The 23,148-nt window shown below is 46.2% G+C and overlaps 1 protein-coding gene across 21 annotated transcripts in view; it reads left to right on the top strand.

Annotated features, from left to right (window-relative positions):
* celf1 (cugbp, Elav-like family member 1) overlaps window positions 1–23,148 on the top strand; it is a 55,098-nt gene that overhangs the window by 8,580 nt on the left and 23,370 nt on the right. For 19 of the 21 annotated variants that reach the window (XM_066700689.1, XM_066700687.1, XM_066700683.1 and 16 more), the window contains exons 2-3: window positions 439–478; window positions 22,148–22,270. In XM_066700689.1, the coding sequence (XP_066556786.1) occupies window positions 22,167–22,270 (104 nt within the window). In that variant the 5' untranslated portion in view covers window positions 439–478; window positions 22,148–22,166. The remainder of the gene's footprint in view (window positions 1–438; window positions 479–22,147; window positions 22,271–23,148) is intronic. The other 2 variants (XM_066700669.1, XM_066700684.1) reach the window with 2 other exon arrangements.

The raw sequence follows: 23,148 nt of genomic DNA, 5'->3' as shown, positions 1-23,148 counted from the left end.
AGACTCGTTTAATCTTTATTGGATCTGTTTTCTTGTGTGTGTTGGTGCCATAACAATTAGGCTGAACGATTCTCTTAAATCCTCTTAAAACTGGAAAATCTTTCTACCATTTCGGAGACTAATCTAAATTCTAGACCTCCAGAAATTTGGGGTCTGTCCATGCCTATTGATCAGGATGTCCAATAGGTTGATTGGCCTCAGCCCCCCGTGACAGGGCCTCGTCTCTCTCACCCCCCTCTCCCAGAAGGGGCAGTTGGCGGAGTCTGCGGTGTGGCACACAGTGTCCCCTGTATTGTTTCTTGTTGCGTTCCTCTCTCAACCACCCGGCGTGTGCTGCTAATTATGAGATGTACAACAGCTGTGGCAGGTGTCAGTCATTTTCAATGTACTGTTCTTTGACGTTTCTTTTGTCCCTTTTTGTCCCCTCTCTCTTTTCAGGATAAAGAAAAAGCTTTCTTACCTGACAAGTGAACAAGAGGTAAGCTAAACAAACTTTCTACAGCAGTGCTTTACGTGGCGTGTTTGATGTGCCTATATGAGGTTCAGTGCTTGCACAACTACACCGTTTTTATGCACACAGAGTTGCGTTGGACACAGATGCTGTTCCATTTTGATATTGCAGTTCAATTGGTCCCGCTCCACCTGCCCCTGTTGTAATTACGGCCTCACAACAAGATACATATTCTTGCTTATGAAATTAGGCATTTAAATATAGGTGAAACAATGGCACAGAAGCTAATTTACGGCCCGAGAGCGAGCCATGCAGGAATAGCAAACGACGGTGCAGCCACTGTTCTTAGTGTGTATGAAGTTAAAAATAGCCGCAGTGAAACACTGTACTGTGTTACAAGATAATGCCTCCCTGTGCATCCCACTTCATTTCCAAGATTGCGGCTAATGAAGCACTCGAGACTGCTGAGGAAAGTCTTGGATTTAAATCGGTGACGTTGTATTCCAGCTCCTGGTACGAGAGGGTTACACAGGGCTGTCAGCACACGCATTGAATTACTCTCCACCACCCCCCCCCACCCTGCCCGTGCCGTACCCGTTCCACAAATATCGCATCCAAAATAACTATGATGGTTTCCACATTTTCAGGCACATACCCCGGCTGCGAGGTGAGCTGCTCGTTCCCAGCGCATTGCGGAAACCGTGCCTGTGTGTCAGCATATGTTAGGAATGTGCGTCGCTAAAATGGGTCTCGTTGGCCACACCGACACAGGGTTAATGTTCCGCTGTGTTAATGGCGCTGTTTTCCTGAACACACGTATGTTTTGATCTGTAGATGCCGTGAAATTCTGCCATTACTTGATGAAAATTATACATACGTGGTCTGTATATTGAATGATCTATTGATGTGCACGTATGCAGTCGTTTCTTAATTGCTTAGTGTGTTGTTTTTTTAACATACAAAATGCGTTGACTTATAGGGGCCTAGCGGTAATAAAAATGCACGGTTTTTAACTGAATAGCTGTGTTGTGGAGCTGACAGGAGATAGACTGACAGCAGTTGGACAGACTTCATTCGGGATATTAAAAGCACCTTGGATATCTCCATAGCAGAACCTAATGCCGACTCATGAAATTATGCAACACTCAGCTGCAGATAAGTCTGTGTGTGCGGGGTGGGGGGGAGGGGTTGGCAAGTCTGCTTTATCGCAGTGTAATGGCCTGCACTTTGAAAACCTTTTAGCAAGGGGAAAAAGGTGTCTAAACCCTGTGGTTGTGACTGAAGGCTTGCAGCTGAATATATATATTTAAAATTGCCATCGGTCACATTTCCATCTGCTCTGGAAAGGTTGTGTTTAAGTGTCATCCGCTGCCTTTCTACTGCAGGCACTTCATGGTCAGAATAATCGGTCTGGCTCTTCCGGTTGCAAACCAGGGTCGTTCAGTCCAGCCACTCTTGCGCTCGGTTTCTGTGCCTCATTTTATTTTAGTTTTGAGATTGTGTCCAGACGCCCCAGGCGAGTGTCTCCGGCTCAATATAGCGGTCCAGGACGCGTTGCTGCGGGGGGATCAGAGATCTCGGTACGACCGGCTCGTCGCGACGTTCAGTTTTGGCTTCCCTGGGCAGTTTTAAATAGGAATGATAATTCGGTGCATTAAATAAAATTGTATTTATGTGCTTCCTCTGCAGAACTGTCACCCAAAAAAAAAAAAAATCTTAAGCGTTTTTATCGAGAAGCACCTAATGTATAATTGCATGCTGTTGCCCTGGTAACGATGGTAATGTACCCACGCAGTGCGCACCCCGTTTTTTTTTTTTTTTTGCCGTTTCTGTAATGCTGTGTGTGTGGCGGTTGATTCCTCGCACGTCTGCTCGGTCTCCTGTGCTGCTCCCCGTCATCGGCTTCTCCGGGCCGGGCCGAGGGGAGCACTGGGCGGTGTGACCCTGCTGTGCCGTCTCCCACCTGCAGAGTTGTGCTTTGTGGAATGGTGGGGGGGCTCTGAAAGTGTGCCGGAGGAGAGGGGCTCGTGCTGCACGATCGGCTGCGTTTGCCTAGAGGTCGGGGGGCGACCTCGACGCATGGCCCACTGTGGCTTTACTTTAAGGAGATTAGACATTACAACATTGTGAAGGGCTACATGAGGGGTTAGGGCCTCCTCCTCCGCAGTGCTGCCCCGGCTTGCCTGAACTCATGTGTGTTAGTCCCTCGCTAATGGAGATGCATTAGTCCTGTGTTGGGTTCACAGACCAAATAAATGGGCGAGCTGGGGAGGTGGATGCTTTCTGAACCCAGAAATACGCTACATGACTGTGTGAATGTGTTCTGGGAAGGTACATAGAAATGCTTTTCTTTTTAAAGGCGCGGGGGAGGATGGCAATGTTATAAAGCAGAAGAGCTATGTGTGTGACAGTGAGTTCACAGAAAACGAGATCTGGTTCAGTGACTTGGAACGCTTTCTTCAAAATTGACTCTTTGTTTTTCAGACCGATTCTGGTGGCTCCCAGCCTGGGATTATCTTTCATCGGTTTGTTTTACTCGGTGGTACTGAAGAGAGACGCCACTTCGTTCTCTTCAGCGTCTGACCTATATTGATGTCTTCCCCTCCGCGGCAGCAGCGCTCGTGACGAGATCGCTCTGTTAACCGAGACAAATAAACTAATTCGGGTCCACAGTGAGCCAAAGGTTAAACGAAAACACGCAGTTCCTGTCATTCAGCCAGGAAGTCCCCAAAGCAGTGTGCCACCGCTAACTGGAGCGATCAAGTGTGAAGCACAGGCCTTTATACACAGTGTGCTTTTATTGGTACTGTAGGTTGGGGTACCTGTCTTTGACAGGTGTTACAGAATGCACATGGAGGGTGGGAATAAATATATATACACATAAGAGCTGTGTGATTTTAGGGCCGAAAGGAAGGCCTGCTAAGACCAGAGACAGGGTGGTGCCGCCTTCTCGATCAGAATGAAGGCCTTATAGATCGTAAAATCTCTCTGGGCCTTCAGCCGGACGTGATGATGCTGGCGTTTCAATCTCTGGGTTGTCAACGTCTGTCCTTTGGTTTGTAACTAGTTGGGAGAACATCAATGCAGGGGAGAGGAGGTTAAGACCCGACACTGTCCCTGCATAACAAGGACGGAAAATGTCGATAGTGGCTTGTGATCTAACCAGAGCTGGTCTAACATTTAAACCCAATCAGTTTCTCAATCTCTGGACGCGTTTCATATAGAATATCAATGGAGTGTTGAGCGATAAGGTGCATTTCTATTGAGATTCTTGCGAGTGGTGGTTTTAGACCCACCCCCGTTTGCCAAATTCAGCACACTTGTGAAGCTGAAACACGTACAGTCAAAATAAAGGTTTTTCTTCCCTCAGGGCAGGTTGGTCCCAGTAAAAGTGGCTTTCTCTCTTTGCGTTCAGGGCACGATCTTTCAAACCTGGCTTTTAATCTGGTTACTGGGAGCGAGAGGTCCTGAGCCACACAGGGAGTCAGTCTGCTTCCCTGCAAGAGAGGATTGCAGACGGTGGGATTGGCTGTATGCAGAACAATACCTCCCATTAGCCCAGTGTGAGTTCGAATAGCTCTTCTGCTCTGCCAGGCAATAGTCCAGGTCCTTCTTGCAATGGCTGCTCTGTGCGTGTATATATCAGTAGCCTGTGTTTAGAGACCTCTGTGTGCCGCTGAGTGACGGCTCTTGTGCACCACCGTCCACAAGCATGAGAGTGAGATGTTGTCCCTGGCCAAAGGCAATCCCCTCCCCTCCAGTGTTTCAGTAACTCCGGTCTCGCAATGTTTCAGGTTAATACACCGTAGAGACTTGTTTTTTCTTTTATGGTTTTACTAAATGCCGTCAAAGCTGCTCCACCTCGCCGGGCATCGGGTCTCTCTTGACGCCCAGCTATGATTCAGTTTGAGTGTCGCCGTCTTGTTCTCTGCGGTTAACAAGTCGCTTCTAAAAATCTCCTGATGCAGAGACACTGAGTAGCTTTTTGGAGGATGCGAAAGGAAACCCCACCCTCAATTGTTCAGCCTGCATGCGATCCAAATTCGAATTCGATCGACACAGATTAAGAAATGGAGTCTTAAAGTGTGTTTTTTTCATTTCTGCACCATTTGCAGTCTTTTTATTCCCCTGAAAGTCAGATTTATGTTTTTTTGGTATTAAGCATTTTAGTTTTAAGCAAACCATCCAGGTTAAAGAACAGATTTGATCTATTTATGGCCGAATGTTTGTGTTTAAGATCATTTGAATTCACTTAAGGATGTTCCTGGAGCTTAGACCCATCCTAAGCAATCAGCGATTTGAATTGGCAGGAAATGGTCTGCCGGCAGCTGCTACAGTGATGTGAATTGGCATGGTGTCACTTTTTTGATGTTTTGTGGAAATGGGCAGAACTGTTAAAGCAAGGGTGTTCATCAATATCGTGACAAAGAACTACAGTGCAGTACGTTCAATTCATCGGACTGACTCGCTGGCTTTGTTAGAAGCCGAGGGGGAAAAAAAGTTTGACTGGCATCCTTCCTCGGGGTCGAGGACTTGTCAAGAAGAGTTACAGGAAAGAGATTCTTGATTTTCTTTACAATAAACCTGACGAATCTGTACAATGTAATTTGTACCAAACAAAAAGGTTGAATGTAGTTGGAAACGTCTGGTCGACATAGTGTTAATAAATTGCCTCATTAAGTTATTATTCCCCAGGGGGCTCAGAGAGGCGTTCTGCTACCACTCCTTAACCTCACAGTCAGACAGCCGCTTTATTACTATTCTCGGCACTACAGTCTTTAGCTTTTCTTTTCTCTCCCTCCTTTCTCTCTCTTTTGCTCTCCTTTCTCTCTCTTGCTCTCCTTTCTCTTTTCCTTCCAAGCTGCCATCAGAGCTCTGTGCGGCTGTGCCTCGGGGTGCTTCCCACCCGCTGGCTTTCAAATCTGCATTATTTAATGTAATACAGCGCTCACGAGAACAGCGATGGCAGCCTGCTTTGACGATATGCAGTCGCTCAGCTCGTGTGGAACATGGGCTGATGCATATAAAAGATGCATGCATGTAAGTGTGTGTTCAGGGTGCAGCGCTGTTCGGCAGTTCAGTCTATTTTTAAACTGTGACGTAAAAAATTCTTACACACACAAACCTTTTTAAAGGCAAACCATAAGGATGCCTTTTGGACCAGACCAGAGCTGCCAAAGATTGTATGTGTTGTGTCAATGTGCACGTAAACCCAGTGTGTAGCTGCGTGTTGGCATGTACGTGTGCCGCACTGACTTTCACCATCATGTTAGCTTTCGGTAACATTTTATTTGTCCCGTAACGATGTGGTAACTCGTTAGCTTAGACAAATTATGGTTGCATGCCCACAGACTGTTACAAGTCTCCTCCAGCCCCTGTAATTCTGTGCAATTGTGGTTACATTCATAAAACTGGCAATCCTGGCTTCCTGTCAGCGTCATGTGACGGGTGGTAGAAGTCAACTGCAGATCTTGCTTCGCCCTGTGCAGGGGAGAGAGCTAGGCCAGAGCAGTGGCATAAGAAAATCCAGTATACAGATTGAGCTGGAGAACTGACAATTTGAGTAAGGAAATGGTCAACACACTGAAGAAGTGGGAGTGCATGTGTCTGTGCATTTACAGTACAGCTTGGCCACTAAATTACTGGAATTTTCATTGATCACATGTACATGCATTTAGCACCTCAAACAGAATCGATCTCTCATCGCAGACCGTGTTGATCTGTGTTCGCAGCGGCCATAAAACATGCATTGATTGACCATAAAAAACAATCAATCTTTTTTAAAGTCGCATCAAAAGTTAATGTAACCAGAAAAACCTTGTCAACCAGTGAAAAGTGCAAGTGCCGACCTTTACACATGAGACTGGATGCACTGACATGGTCACCCTCTCATAGTGCGTTTGCATGAACAATGGTGGGCTGTGGACTGAATTGAGCCAATTACCAGACAGTTATGCTCAACCCTCAGCATCCATTTTAAGACATTCTGTGGCAGCATCTCCTTTTCTAAAAGGAAGTGTCACCTGCTTAATTTGAATAATAAGTGAATTTCCTTTGCAGTGATAGTCTGTGATGTTGATGCACATTACATTTCATATCATTGTAACAAGTGTATTTGTTTTTATTTATCCATTTATATATAAATTTGTTTTATTGGAAAGGCTTTACACAGATTCCCTTGGTGACCTTGATACTGTTTGTTTGTTTTTTCTTCTGTGACTTACCTGCATTCTGTGGTTTATTGAGTGGAGAGAAAATAACAAATTATGTCTATTTTTCAAACACAAACCGCTCACGATTAAAAAATACAATTGTCTGATCGATAAGAATCCAGACAGTCGAGGGTTAGTTTTTTTTCCTTATGCTGCAGATAATGACATATTTATCTGCATCATCCTGCTGCTGTAAATGATTCATGATTAATAATAATTTGACTTAATGGCAATTAAAATTCCCGTTCTCTAAGTATGGGACCTCATCAGCAGTACGGGGTCAAATTATCATCACGTTCCTCTGATAGGCATTCATCTTGTGCTAAACGGCACCGTGCGCTGCACACGAATACAAACTGTATCTTCTGCACTTAAGAATGGCTCTTCATGTAACGAGCGGGCAGCTAACTTTTGTACAAGTCTTTAATTTTGTATTGATTATCAAGTAAGACCAGTATGGAGGGTAGTGCAGACTATGTTGCAATATAAAAACAACACACAAAAATGTAACAAATGCATCAATCGGTTGCTTCTAATCCAGTAGTATTTTATTGCATTCATGATTGTTGTCTGTTACCTGTTTTTGTGTGAAATCTCAGGCTGGAATGGATGTAGCCCTGTAATGAGTTTGCCTCCATAAACAGGCAGGCAAGGAGGCGGGGGTGAAAGTGAAACCGAAAGGGGCGGAGAAGGGGTGATGGGAGGACTGGGTAGGCAGCCGCCCCTTGCTTCTTTGCGAGTTTCACTCAGGCACGCTGTAGACGGCCGCTGCACTTGGGGTCCTGATACAGGCACAGCTGCCAGACTGGGCAGAGAGTTTCAGACAATAGCAGCATCACAAGTGCGGGTTAAAGAAGCGGCGGCAGCAGCAGCAGCTCGGCAGATTAGGCCCCCGGGCGGCGTTTGGGTGGAGATTGTTCAGCCTTCAGGGCCATAAGGGGGAGAGAGTGCAAAAAAAAAAAAAAGACACCTTGGACAAGAAGTAGATATTGGAGGATTGGACGTCCCCGTCTCAAGAGGTTAGCATTAAAAACGACAACAACACAACAACCCAGCCACAACCCCCCTACGTGGAAGAGCAGCAGCTGCCTTTCTCCGCCCCCCCCTCCTCTCCTCCTCCCCTCCTCTCGTCTCCTCTATGCGATGACAGCCTCGGCTGACAATTGTGATGTTAATCAGGTGGACAGGGTCTCGGGAGGTCTGGGTATGGAGACTGAAGATGGGTGAGTGCGCTTTATTAAGCACTGCGATCTTCCTTCCTCCCCTGGTGTTTTTTTTTTCTTTTTCTTTTAAATCATTGCTGCTCTTTGCTTCCAGTAAAACCATTTATTTAATCATAAATCTGTGTTTATTCAGCTGATAAAACTGAACAGCTCCAGTCCCTGACGCGTGATATTTATTGATAGGAATTTTCCTTCTCTCTTAAACAAACAAACACTGCGTCCTGTCTCTTCCCGTCTCTCTCCATGCTGGTAGCTGCGTGTTGTCCGCAGGTGTAGCGCTGGATTGAGCTGATGGACGCTATAATATTTGGCAATAAGCGTTTATGTGCACTACATTACAGTCTGACCCTTGGCGCTCGGAAAGGTCACCCCCCACTCGCTGCTGCTCTCTGGGATGTGGTATTAATAGAGCCATTTACCATAGGTGGGGGCAGGTAATAAGGTTCATGGTGCATGTTATGGGAACTTAATTTGGGCAGTAAATCAGTGCTGGAGAATAAGGAGGTGACTTCTGTTTAAAAGCTAAGGGAAGTGCTAAGCTAAGACTGCTTTGCATGTTAAAAAAAAACAAGTAAAACGAGTGGAAAAGGTTGGAGATTTATCCTGGGGGCAGTTATTTTTTCATCCCCCTCTTATTTCCTTTGAGGGAATCCCCTCCCCTCCCTTCTCACAGAGGGCAGAAACACAGGGCTGACCTTCATTAGGGGGAAATTATCATAATCTTGCATGAATCCGGCGCAGTGCAACCTTATCCACACACACACACACACACACACACACACGCACGGCGTGCGAGAAGCCGGCGCATGTCGGAGTCGTGCAATATTAATCCAGTGAGGAAGCAGGCGCTGTGTCCATGCCATCGCTTGAAACCGAAGCGGTCTGTTTACAGTACGGTGTTCACGGGGACCGCGGTGGTGTCGTCTGACACACGCACCGTGCCGTTCTGGAGAGAGGTCAGTCTGTGGCACACGCTCGCCGATGGGTTGCCAAAGTGTTGACCGAACGTCTGCACGAGGCGTCTGTGTAATAGTGTCTGTAGTGTTTTGTGTATCAATTATTTATCTTGAGCCCCACATCACAATTGATTACCAGTCTTTTCTGTCATCTTGATTCAGCCCAGCCCTCCATCCCACCACCTCTCACATGCAGACAACTAAACCTAAACTCCGCACGCACGCACACACACACACACAGACCACTTGCCTTGATTGATCTGTCAGTGGCTCTTTTGTGGCTGTGCTGTATGTACTTTAAGCCTGTAAGGGACACATTCACGATCACTGCTGTGAAGGCGTTTGGAGATGATTCTGTCTCTTCAGGCCTCCGCAGGTACAGACGGTCAGAATGCTTCAGTTCCAGACTCAATAAAACGCAGAAAAAAAACACATAAACGTCAGATAATCTCATAAAGCTCTGAAATGGCACAATAACAAGTCTGGGTATAACAGTAGGGTTTTAAACCACTCTGGGTAACTTGTGCAACCCTCACTGGAAAGGAAAAGCCTTCGACCTTTCATCTACAACATTTAAAACTTGTGCCAAGGCAGCACTAACTTTAGTCATGTAATCACACCCACTGTACTAATGTTTAAAAATATATATAACACTCACAGCCAGGCTTGGACGATGCACTCAATTTGTCTGACTTATTTGCTCAGTATAGTTTGTAAAATGGGGAATTGTTTAGAAGTTTCCCGGCTCTGTCTCTGGTTGAACTGATTTCCATGTCTGCTTCGCTACTGTAATGACTGTATTAATAAATCGTGTGCCTGAAGATGCAGGCTTTTGTGCAGCTGTCTCGTCCTTGCGAGGTGCGGCTTTGGACACATGGCTGCACACGTGGTCCTTCCTCGTCGAGAGAGAGCGTGCTTTGATTGCTGTGCAGAAGAATGAGAATTGAGGCTTCTCTGCTGCTTAAGTATCTGGCTCTTGCAAGATAACCATGCGGCCGCCCCATTGTTTTGCCGTCCCCGTCCCCCCCAGCCTTCCATGCTACTCTTGGGGTCTGAATGGTGGTCGTCTCCACAGCCCCGATAGCGTCGCCCCCTGGGGTTTCCGTAAACGAGCCCCTGATTGCGAGGCTATTGTGTTTGCGCCGTGTTAATTGTGTTGTCCTGCTGTAAAGCTGTGTGGCGTGTGCGCTCAATAGACCGTGATGATGTACGACTCCGAGGGCCACGTCGGGGGGGGGGGGTAATATATCGTCCCCTAATGGCTGTCTGAACAGACTGAAGCACTGAGACTCTGCTGGCAATAACTCTTGAGCGCAACGTCCCCTGACTGCTGCCGTGCCCGTCTCGAAAGCAGCAGCGCTGGCAGTTTGGCCTTACTTCAAATTTAGGTTACAGGACTCTGTTCATTGGTTGGTGTGTTTGTTTTTTGGATGATCTGGTCTTTTGGTGTGCCATTTGATTTACCCATATTTTATTTATCCTAAACATGGGTTGTTGCAGTTTGTGGCACAGATGTTTAGGCCCGTCCGTCTGCAGTTGTGTAAAGATGTAGTGGAACTCAAATGCGACAAAGAGGCAACCTGCTCCTGTTGTGTAGATTACCGCAGGTGATAGCTAGCTTACTCTATTAATTAATGTGATCTAAACTCTAGGTTTGGACGTGGAATCTTGCTTTGGCCCGACGGGTGACCTGAATTTTGGACAATCTCTCAATTCCCTTCTTGCAGCCAACCGTGGGCAGCCTAGTTTTCAGTGCAACTGGCTCAGTTAGCTCTGGCTACAGGCAGAAAGGGGGAAAGAGAGAGAGGGAGGGAAAGAGAGGTGTGATATCTACAGTAGCAGGAGGACACAGTTCACTGGAGCTTGTTAACTCTGTATATAAAAAGAAAATCTTATCTGCCATTCCCTGGGCAGGAAGTGTGCTGCTTGTGGCTTGAATCATGTGAAAATTGAAATTTGAATTCAGTGGGGGCGGGGATTTGCTTTAATATGATCCCGTGTAGCCGTGTAAAGAAGATGGTTGTGTGTGAAGGACCTCACACACGGGCTGCATGTGTCTCCGCTGCCCAGCGGGACGTGGACAATGGGGCATTTGGGCTCAACCAGTCTTTATTGATGCGTCCGTGTATTTTATTTATTTTCTGCAGTCCAGGCTGCTCTGAAAGGCCGAGCTCTGCAGGTCCTTGGCTGTGAACGTGTTTGTCCAGATGCATGTCTTTTTGTTGGTGGTTATGAAACAGATGGCTTCTGTATGTGTGCTGAAGATGATCCATTTTAAACAAGACTTGCCAATAAATCAATTGGGATGGGGGGGCTGGCTAATTGGGATAAATCAAAGTGAAACCAGCTGTGAGTTTGCAGGCTGCAATATTTTCATTCCTTATTGAAACCTCTGAATATTTTCTTTTCCCTTTCATAGTTTATTTAATGTTTTTTGTTGTTGTGTGTAAATCATGCTGTTTCCAGCCTGTTTATTCCTCTGACAGTTTGCAAGTCCTATAGAGAGCTCTGTCTAGGGTGTGGCGGTGCAGTGGTTTGGGAATGACACTAGCAATGGCAATGGGTCTCTTGCAGTGAACTGTAATTGCCATGTTTTCTTTGTGCCCTTGTTCGCTTCCTTTCAATGTCTGTGACGGGAAAATTACAGCATTCCAGGAACAAGAGAATACAAACGTCGTTCCGCGCAGTTCCTCGCTGACTTAATAATGGATCTGGGCTTATCTTCTCCCCCTTGTCTTTCTGTTGGACTGTTTAATGGCAAATCTCCCAATCGTCATTAATCAAACCCAATGATCTGTGATTCAAGCAGCGTTCGCCTCTAGGAAAATCTACTACTAGTGTATAATGTTAAAAATAACCACAGCGTGTCTGTGAGGATGCAGAGAAACGAGAGCAGAAAAAGTGCCCTATTTACTGTAGTCTGCACGTTACAGAGACATTTAAAATCTGATATGGGTGATTTCCCCTGCATCGAAGGAAACATGTTTTTGTATGTGTAAGATTTAAAGAAACTTCTGCGTCGCACAGCTGCCCTGTGACCGTTCGAGCAAGAAGTCAGCCAGTAATTTGCAAGAGAGACGGAGGTCTTGTGTAGGAGGGAAAGCCCCGAGTCGGCACAGGGTTGGGGGGGCCGAGCTGCAACGGTCAGTGCAATTGAGAGTGAGAGAGCCCTGATAGAAACCACAGGAGCTCAGGAAAGGTACACTTACAGGGGCTCGTGCTCGTTTGCAGCCGCTAATCTCTTTAGACGGGCAGCAGAGTAGCACAGATCAATAATTCATGTTGTACTCAAAAACGCAACTTCTGAGAGCACTTGGTTCGGGGATGTTTGTGACTTGTTAATATGCCAATGACGTATACAATCGCACATGCAGGACTGCCTAATCTGCACGCTTTAGCTTCTCCAATTGATGCATGTTTTCATTTTTAATTTCACATGCAAGAACTACTGGTAGAGGGAGTAGAAGTACTGAAAAGGTGACCCGCTGGTCGGACGATTAGCTTCAGAGCAGTGCTGTGATTTGATGTGCCGTGTCGAAGAGATCAATACTGAGACTTGTGACCAATCTCCTCAGCCATCACTCAGTTTAGCTTCTCTTCGTCTTTTTTGCTGCTGCTGCTCGCTGAATTGCTTTTCGTTAACGGGCTAATCAGACCCAGACCTGGGAGTATTCGACGGGAAATACCACCTTGGACACATCTGTAAAATATATTTTTTCAATCCGAATAGGCTGAGAAACATGCTGCTGGCTGCCGTGACCCTCCTCTCTGAGAAATACGACGCCAAAAACCCTGAATGAAAACGACCACAGGTTTCAATGTAGTGAACTGTGAAACACTTCGAGCTGAGAGACCCACACTGTACTCGATCCGAAACCAGAGAGCTTCTCTCGTTTAGTCCCTGAAACGCTTTCACTGGTTGCGTTTCCTTCTCATACCATCACTTTCCCCTCCCCCCCACATCCATAGAAGGCGGTCCAAGGGCAGACCGCACTCCGGGAGAGAAGGACTTCCACAGATCGATCTCCGTGTTGTCATTGCGACTCGAGGACGCCTCCCTAATTGGACTCCATTTAGAAGCAATTTAGCTCATATAGGGGCCGTGAGGAACTAACTATATTTATAATATGCCGAGTTCAAGGAAGCGGAATATCTAATTTCTGTTTTAACGGAGGTGCTTTCCTGGTATTTATCGAATTAATTTTTATGGGGGCACTATAACTATAACTGCTTGGTTGAAGAACAATTTGTCGGGCGACACTGGGGATTGAACTGGGTAAGAGATTCACTCCCAGCAGTTGGTTTTAACACTGTTTTAATTTTTTTATGTTTTTATTTTATTAATTCATAGGGTCCTTACAGCCCATTTGTGTGGAAATAAACCGCAAGTGTGTTACAGCACCTGCAATCCCCGTATGTGCCGACCCATCTGGTTAAATCCCTCTCTCTTTGGAAAAATGCAGCCCGGACCTCACGCGACCTCGCCTCGCTCTTATTGCGGCGCAGGAATCAATATTTCACAGATCTCTCCACTTCAGCTCCAGCGGAGGATGGATATTTGATCTGATCGCGTGCGTGCCTTTTGTCTCGACGCACAGCCTTTCTGTGGAGCGCTAATTCGGATGGTAACGGCCCAGACACGGACTCGCTACGGCGCAATCTCCCAGACCGGGAGGGGCTGATGCGACTGAACACGCCAATGAGGATTCATACAATCGGAGGCTGGCATTGAAGGGAATTTTCTGTTGTTTTTAATAGTTTCCCAGCATATTGGAGATGATACCCTGCCTTGAATGGCAAACCTGACCACCCCCTCTGTGCGCATGTGCGTGTGCGCATGCATGCATTTGTTTTTGTTTGTTTACCCCCTTTTGGCTGCATTTTCAATATTTCTGCCGCAACTTAAAACCATTAAAAAGCGCCGCCGAAACATTGAGCCAGAGACTCGTTCCGCATGCTGACAGAGCAGGGTCGCCGGGTATTCGTTCACGATGGCACTAATGTGCACCATAGCAGGTAATCGAAGCACAATTACACGGGACTATCAGAGGAATTAAAGCGCTTCACTCGAGTGAATGGCATTCGTACGCTGAACTGTGAACGGCGGTCAGGCGTGCGTTATTGTGTTTAGCTGGATGTTGTTTCTCTGGGCATAAGTGATTTTTGTTTTTGGTTGTGTAGAATAATAATAATTGTGTTTATTCAGACGTGTGGCTTCCTCCATCTGCCCGAGACTTCGGTGTTCCTCGGTGACCTCTAGTAGGTTTCCCCTCAGCCATCTCTCACGACAAATAATACAAACAAAAACTTGGACAGCAGAGAACAAAGACACATTTGTCTGCATTTCACCTGTATGTACAGTGTGCCTGAGAGGGAGAGGGAGTGGGGAAAAAGATGGAGGGAGGGAGGGAGAGAGAGAGACAGCACATGCTTTTAGCTCATGACCCAGATGAGCCATGCGAATCAGAGATGTGTGGGGAAGGAGGGCAACTCAAGGTTACCATCACCTTAAGTAGGACACGTTTCTGTGCTAAAACATTTCTTCAGTAGTAGGAAAGAGCACCACGTACTGTTAGGATCTCTGGGTGCAGAAATTACTTTAATTTCTTGCATTTAATTTCTAACAAAGCTCATAAAGGGTGTTCTCTCCCTTGCACACGTGCATGTTGTTTTAGTTATTTGAGATTTCGGTGGCTGCTTGGGAACCACACCTTTCTACAGCTGCATCACCGGGCCCTGTCTTTATAAAGCATGTTTCCTCCTTCGCCCATGCGTGTAAAATGAAAGTATTTCACATCCAGTTTAAAAGCAGCACTGGGGGAAATGCAGTGCATAATGAAGGCTGACCATTTCAATTCGGTATTAATTGCACTGGCAAGCAGGTTGGTACCGCCCAGGTGTTCTGACGCGGGGCGCTGGGGCTATTAAACTCATCTTGAGCGAAAAACATTCTCTGCCTTTCTCGATTACAACTTGCACAGAGATGATTTGGGCCTCATAGGTTGCTTCGGAGATGATCCTCGAGCGCTTGCTACCCTTGCTCTCTGCCCCCCAGCCACACATCACCCCATGGCCTCTGCTTGGTCTGTGCATGTATAAGAGACAGACAAACAGACCCACCAGCCCCAGCACTGTCGAGCGTTTAACAATCCGGGGGAGGATATTCCGAGACGCCCCTTCTCCCGAGGCGTTGATGGTTAAATCTGTGAGTCGGTATTCTGCTAAGGCGGCTGCTCGGCCCAGGGTGTTTCACAGGTGTGGTGACGGCGCGCTGTATTCAAATGAATGTCGTTGAACATGCAGTTGGATTTCTAGCACACTGTCGATCTGTTCTCCAACCTTCACACGCACAGAGAATCATAAAGCTCCGTCTCTCTCCCCCTCCCCCCATGGTTTTTGGAGAATGAAACAAAAACCTAATAACAGAGACTCGATTATAGTTGAACATCGGTGTTTGATTAGGACACCTGGGATTTGGTGCACGGATGGGTCCTTTAATTTCAGCATTTATTTAGTTTTGCTTCCTGCTGAAGCTCAGAGTTGCCCGTTTAAGATCCAGGTGCATGCACATATATTATAAGTCGGTGCTCATGATTTATGAATCAAGTTTGGGTGAAAAGCAGAAGTGCTCGGCCAGCTGAATAATATCCTGTCTTTACATGACAGTAAAGGCACGGATTCTGCATTTCAATTTGCTTCACAGGTCCTCCTAGCTCTTATAGAAAGAAGGAATGATCGAGTTGGCTGTTCTTTGTGTTACTTTATTTTTCAATACATTTTGAAGGGAATACTGTGTGAAATAATCTTGGCTAATTGTGGATAATCTTTCAGGTTTGTGCCTTGTATTGATATTGGGAGGGATTGCTATTTCCTCAGGTTTTTCTCACCTAGGGCTGTTGATGATTCATGTGGTTTTGCTACCTATATTTGCCAAACAAGTGTTGGTAAAAGCAGCAAATGGGGATTTACACACTGAAAGATGACCAGTACCATTTACTATACTTTTATGGTTGTCAGTGTTGCCTTTTATCATATTTTTTTATTTTCTGTAGAACATTTAATGATCGGACATGTAAAAACACACACGCATATGATGCATGCTTAAAATAAAACGTAAATTGCAGGCTGCTGAATTGTCCGGTGTGCCTGGCAGGCCGATCGATGACTGCCAGTAAAACCAGCAGGCAGCCTGGCTGACTGGCAGGATCCCCCCAACATGGTGGCTGTGGTGGTGGTGGGGTTATGGGGGTGTGGGAGGCTGCGGTCAATGATACAGTGTCCTCCTGGCAACTTCCTCGGTAGCTCGCTCGGTTTTTCAATGCGACTTCTCCAGTGTCTGGTCAGGAACAGCATTCAGCACCGCAAAGTGTTCAAGAACTGAACCATGGCAAACGAGCGGAGGAGGCCCGGCAGGTCTGTGCCACTGTGCGCCCGCTTGGTCGCTGTTAACCAGGGGCTGCTGTGTATCGATTGAACGCTGTAAGATCTGGCTGGGGACTGTTTGTCGACTGTGCCCTCGCTGTCTGCCTGGCTGGGTGTCTGAGGATCAATACTGCGGATCAATCTGCTCGGCCCCATCGGCGCGCCATTTAAATCGCCAGGCAGCAAACCTGCAGCCAGCCGTGTCTCGTCACTGTAAAACTGAATTCCCAGGCACAGCGTCTGAACTAACATTGATGGTGGAGGAATGAACTTGACCAGTTTAATCTGACTGAGCTGACAATGCTTTGAGAAATGGCGATGTACTTGGCAAATGTATATTATACACACACACGTCAGGCTGTACATCCTGTCTCGTTATAGATATTTAACTCTCACAATAATGAGTATGTGTGGATCCCAGAGCAAATTGTCTGAAAGACATCCTGACAGCCTGTAAAGCCCTGTGATCATGAAGCTGGTAGTGTCCTTGACATCTGTTATATCTCTCTACACGTGATTGCAAAAGTGTTGATTTGCAAAACAGCTTGATTTCCCCACTTATGCAAAATACATATAATTGGAATGCTTGTGCGTCTTAATATTTGGTTATGAATTAGAGACCTTAAACCTTTCAGCTCCCCCCCCCCCCACTTAGCCGCAGTTGTCTTCAGTTGTGCATTGGGAGGCAATGTCTCTATGTGAAATTGGATTTAAAACTTACATAACCTGAAGCTACCATCTTCTTGTGTTTCGAAATATGTAATTACTGATCTGTAGCTTCTCGGCAGTTGGCTTTGTGCAGCCCGCTTTGGAAGTGGAAATAAACCATCGTCAGCCGCCTCAAGACAGGCAGTGACATCGCAAGGACCAGCGCGTTCCCCACATCTGTAAACCCTTGCAGTGCGCGGCTCCGTATCCGCAGCATGTTCAATTAAACGGTCAGGATCTCACTGCAGATAAACAGGTTTAGCCTGTACATATTTAAATTATCTTCAAAGGTTATTTTGTATTAAGCACGATGCCTCCGGGTGCTTGTGGAATTTATGTTCTAGCTTCCCAGCCCCCCCCCGCTCATGCATGTGCTGCTGCTTTCGTTATGGCTGTAGGTCGAACATTAGCACTAACGGAGACCAATGTACAGCTGCGCCCTGCTTTGTACTGAGCGTAAGCACTTTATTTTGTCTTGCGCATGACTGGCATTCATTTGCATTCCTCTCCCCTTTTATCTCCACGGCCGGAGCTGATCTGGTTGAGCTCGATTCGTGTGAGGCTATATTTCACCCCTGTAGCGAATGTACACATTTCGGTGCAACATGTACACACACATTCATTCTATATATATTTCTAGAACCCTCAGATGTGATCTAGAACACTGGACCTTAAATGAACCATAGTAAAAACATGACTTTGGTTAACAGATTTGGTAAATGTAAGAATTTTGGTATCAATATTATAAAAGAGGAGTAATTGGATGGAGTGCATTTGGAAGAAATGGCTCACTGTTAGGAGAAGAAAGAAAGAAAAATGTTAAAGCCAATGGTCCAGACATCTTGTAAGAACAACAGATCAGAGATGGACAGAGCAAGCTCTTGAATGGACAATTCGTGACCCTTGCATGTCCACAGTTCACAGGTTGGGCCACAGGGAGGTGATACTGCCTTGGTTTTGACCGCTGGCTCTCAGCCCTGTTCCTGTTTGTTGTTCCAGCTGATCAGTTACTTAAATATCAATCGCCAGCTTAACAGTTTGAGCACTTGGCCGCAGTGAGAGAGAACCGTTCGGTGCAGTCACTGCTGTCCGCTCACCGTGAGGACGCTGGAGATCTTCTTAGAGGAGTAATTCGTGGGCATCCCGGCAGGCGAGCTGACCGCTCTAACCGCCGTGCCCTTAGCGACGCGACCCCGCGGTGAGGGAGACATGGGCACACTCACCGACAGCTCTCACTGCTGGTGAAGAGTTAAGTCGGTGGTGTCACACTCTCCATACTGTGGCTTTGCACGTCAGCCCATATTGGTCATTGGTTGAGTGTTAACTATCAATTTGACCTTTTAAATCCCAGGGAAAATGCAGCCGTTTGAATCCTTTTACCGAATATTCGCAAAGGGACTTGGTATTTGCTTTCATGCAGTGTCTATAGAAAGTGTACATGCCCCCAAGCTCTCTCCACATTTTGTTGTCAGAGCCTTGGTTTCGTGCCTTTTAAAGGAGGATTTGTTTTTCTACTTCTCTACACACCATCCTCCACACTGTTAAGGGGGGAGGGGGATTATACACTCACCTAAAGGATTATTAGGAACACCTGTTCAATTTCTCATTAATGCAATTATCTAAGCAACCAATCACATGGCAGTTGCTTCAATGCATTTAGGGGTGTGGTCCTGGTCAAGACAATCTCCTGAACTCCAAACTGAATGTCTGAATGGGAAAGAAAGGTGATTTAAGCAATTTTGAGCGTGGCATGGTTGTTGGTGCCAGACGGGCCGGTCTGAGTATTTCACAATCTGCTCAGTTACTGGGATTTTCACGCACAACCATTTCTAGGGTTTACAAAGAATGGTGTGAAAAGGGAAAAACATCCAGTATGCGGCAGTCCTGTGGGCGAAAATGCCTTGTTGATGCTAGAGGTCAGAGGAGAATGGGCCGACTGATTCAAGCTGATAGAAGAGCAACTTTGACTGAAATAACCACTCGTTACAACCGAGGTATGCAGCAAAGCATTTGTGAAGCCACAACACGTACAACCTTGAGGCGGATGGGCTACAACAGCAGAAGACCCCACCGGGTACCACTCATCTCCACTACAAATAGGAAAAAGAGGCTACAATTTGCACAAGCTCACCAAAATTGGACAGTTGAAGACTGGAAAAATGTTGCCTGGTCTGATGAGTCTCGATTTCTGTTGAGACATTCAGATGGTAGAGTCAGAATTTGGCGTAAACAGAATGAGAACATGGATCCATCATGCCTTGTTACCACTGTGCAGGCTGGTGGTGGTGGTGTAATGGTGTGGGGGATGTTTTCTTGGGACACTTTAGGCCCCTTAGTGCCAATTGGGCATCGTTTAAATGCCACGGCCTACCTGAGCATTGTTTCTGACCATGTCCATCCCTTTATGACCACCATGTACCCATCATCTGATGGCTACTTCCAGCAGGATAATGCACCATGTCACAAAGGTCGAATCATTTCAAATTGGTTTCTTGAACATGACAATGAGTTCACTGTACTAAACTGGCCCCCACAGTCACCAGATCTCAACCCAATAGAGCATCTTTGGGATGTGGTGGAACGGGAGCTTCGTGCCCTGGATGTGCATCCCACAAATCTCCATCAACTGCAAGATGCTATCCTATCAATATGGGCCAACATTTCTAAAGAATGCTTTCAGCACCTTGTTGAATCAATGCCACGTAGAATTAAGGCAGTTCTGAAGGCGAAAGGGGGTCAAACACAGTATTAGTATGGTGTTCCTAATAATCCTTTAGGTGAGTGTATATTAAAAATACAAAACCAGATAAGTCTCCACCTGCCTGAGTTAATACTTTGTGGAAGCACCTATGGCAACATTTACAGCTGTGGGTCTGTTGGGATGGGTCTCTACCAACTCTGCACACCTAGATTTGGCAATAGTTGACCATTGTTGTCTTTACAAATCTGTTCAGGCTCTGTCAACTTCCGTGGGGAGTGTTGATGGACAACAATCACATTTTTTTTACTTTTTGTCCTTTAGCCACTCCAGTATAGTTTCTTTGCATACTTCACAGTATTCATGTTGGGCTTTCTTGAGTCCCATACAGGCCAGATCTGTGCAGTGCTCAGGACATTGTCATGTACATATTTTGACCAGTCTTGGCCATAAAAGCCTGCAGTTCTTGCACAGTTCCCATTGGTCTCTTGGTCGCCTCTCTGATCCGTCTCCTTCTCGTTCGGTCATCCAGTTTGGAGGGACAGCCTGATCTAGGCAGGGTCTTCGTGGTGCCAAAAACCTCCCACTTCTTAATCATCTTGACTGGCTCCAAGGGATATTCAAGGCCTTTTGATGTGTTTTATACCCATCCCCTGATCTGTGCCTTTCAACAGTTTTGTCCTGGAGTTCTTTTGAAAGCTCCTTGGCACTCATTGTCTTTGCTTTGAAATGCACAACCCAGCAGAGGAAGCTTACGGGAACTGATTAATTTATCCTTAAACCATGTTAATTAGCCTTAAGCCACTTGGTGTGATTTTGAAGTTGATTGGTCACACCTGAGCTAATTTAGGATTACTATTACAGGGGGAGTGGACACTTATCCACATTTTTAATTTTCTACACATTTATTATTTTCACTTGGACAGTGTGTGGTAGGATGTGTAGATGCATCAAAAATAAAACTCTGAATACATTTTAATTCCAACCTAGAAGGCAACAAAAGGTGCAAGGACAATTTTGAAAGTGTATGTGTGTAGATGTATACAACTTTTTTTTGTAATTCATGTTTTAATGGGCCGGTTTGTATTACGAACCTTGTTGGTTGTGGCCCAGCGTGTTTGCATTATTCCTGTCCTCAAATGGAGAGGCCTGTGTCGAGCGCTCTCAGCAGATGATCGCCTGCAGCGCTGCGGTACAGTAGGACATGTTTCCCCCCCGAGCGGGAACTCGAGCTAACATGCACTGACACGAAGCCAAGTGTGACATACCCTGACAGGCTCTGGGATCTGCGAGGGATGCTCCTGTTGGGCCAGATCTGAAGCCACCAGACCAAAACCACGGCAAACCTTTTCCAAATGCATAGGGGAACCTTTTGTCTTTTTCTTTTTTTGTCCCTGCCTGGCTGCCAACTGTCCATGTGTTCAGTTACACGAGCAATCTGTGGACGGCTACGCAGCCGGGCGAAATGTTAGGTACTTTCCTAAAAAAAAAAAAAAAAAAAATGTGAAAACTAATCTTGGCTAATGCCCCGAGTGGTGGGGTCTCTGCGTCTGGCTGAGGGGTGTGGTAATTCAGGGGTACTTGTGTGTTGTGTTCACAGCAGGTGTGAAACAATAGATGCATTTGTGTGTGTGTGTGGAGAGAGCAGCTGCTTATTGGGTCCTTTTTAAGGCCAAAAGCGACAAAGGATTCCTGCCCGATTGCATTTTAAGTGGAGTGATGATATGAGTCACGTGGGTTTGTGCTTGTGCGTTTTGAATGCAGATGACAGTACTGTTTATATCTGAGGGATCGCCACTGGCCTGCATCCATCGAATCAGGAAGTAGTTTATTTAATCTATCTTAGACCGATTGACAATCTAATTGAAATTCCATTAAATTATATTAAAGACAAGTGGAAGAGGAAGCATTTTGTTCTGTTCTCGGGTCTGTTTTACATTTTATATATCCTGAAAACTCATCGGTGGTCAAACATGCCGCTTTAAAAAGGAATGTTATTCGAATTGAATGTGCTTAAAACAGTCTTCATTCCTCCACATCCCCCTGCCCGGCTCATCGCTCCGAGAGGGGCTCGGTGTCGGCCCTGTGTGTGTCATTAGCTTACCTGACTATTTCTGGAGCAGCGCGGCACAGATGTAGGCCCCCGACCCGATGCTCCGGATAATCGCAGTCCCCCCCCCCAGCCACAGGAAATTAATTGTGAGCAGCTGATGTTTATTCAGTTGGACACATGTCGCTGCTGTCAAGTACTTAAATACCTATACGTTAAAATAGACATGCTTCGTTGTGACTTCCTCTCGTTCCTGCAGAGTGAGATTGTGTGTATAAAAAACACATCTAAGAACTGCATGCGTGTTGTTGGGGGTCCAGGATTCCCAGTCTGTGAAATGTACTGTTGCGATGTCTTTGTAATTTCTTGAGTCACTGTTGTCTATTTGTGTGTGTTTCTGTGCTGATGTCTGTGTGTTTCTTTTTAGTGATTGTCAAAGGCACTGGATGGATAGCATCGACCCTGACGTCCTGTATCTGTCCACAGAGCAGCAGGGACAGCCACAATGTGAGCTTCCTCATACTGCCCTGGAGGTCCCTGCCCTTGGGGGGTAAGAACAGCTTTCTCTCTCTCTCCGTACACTTTGGGGTCCTTCCCCGTGTCTCCAGGCTGCCCTGAGAGGTGCCTGATTTTATCCGCCGCCGCTCCGGCTGGCAAAGTGTGGAGGACCGGCAAAGGATGTTGAGGCACGTTCGCATTCATTTTTGTGTACATGTTGGAAGTAGTGTGAGGTAATGCACACTATGCTGTTTCTATCAACTCTAATGGGATATAGGTTTGTATTATTGCTCATCATGTGATCTGGTTACATCGTGTGCTGTGGTCAAGAATCGAAAAGGCTGAGAGAGCGTCGGTACATCCCGTAGCACTAAACCCCACCAGCTCATTTGTGAGCGTGTGGAGGAATACCGAACAGGGCTGCAGTCGAGGGCTTGATGGTGTCTGGGATTCGGTGCCGTATTCGAGACCGAGCCCTTGCTGGGAATGGACCACACCTGCCTTCAGACCCAAAGTGCTCGTCCCCCGCAGTCTGATGAAGGAAAGAAGGTGGATACGGGTTAGAGGTCCGTTTGCAGAACCTCTCAAACGCGATCGTCGCCAGCAAAGATGGCTGCGGTGCTTTTTTGAATCGTAATTGTTCCAGTCGGTTGCGTTAGAAAAATGTCTGTAAAACGTGCAAAGGCCCTAGAGCACGGTCCTTAAAAACACTGCTGCCCACATCCCCACCACCAAGAAATAAAATATTCATATGATCTCTATAGGAAGTGGAAATATATCACCATACCAATATAGAGAGATCTATTGCAACCCTACTGATTTTGTGTATGTAGATTTATAGAGACGGCACTATATATTTTCTTAGTATAAAAAGAGCTTAAGATACTCCTTTCTTTAACTTTTGTTAAAACTACGAAAAAACTACAAAAA

This window comes from Amia ocellicauda, chromosome 4, assembly GCF_036373705.1.
Source record: "Amia ocellicauda isolate fAmiCal2 chromosome 4, fAmiCal2.hap1, whole genome shotgun sequence".
Taxonomy (NCBI): Eukaryota; Metazoa; Chordata; class Actinopteri; order Amiiformes; family Amiidae; genus Amia; species Amia ocellicauda.
Note: the sequence above shows the minus strand (reverse complement) of the source record. Positions and strands in the feature narration are given on the sequence as shown.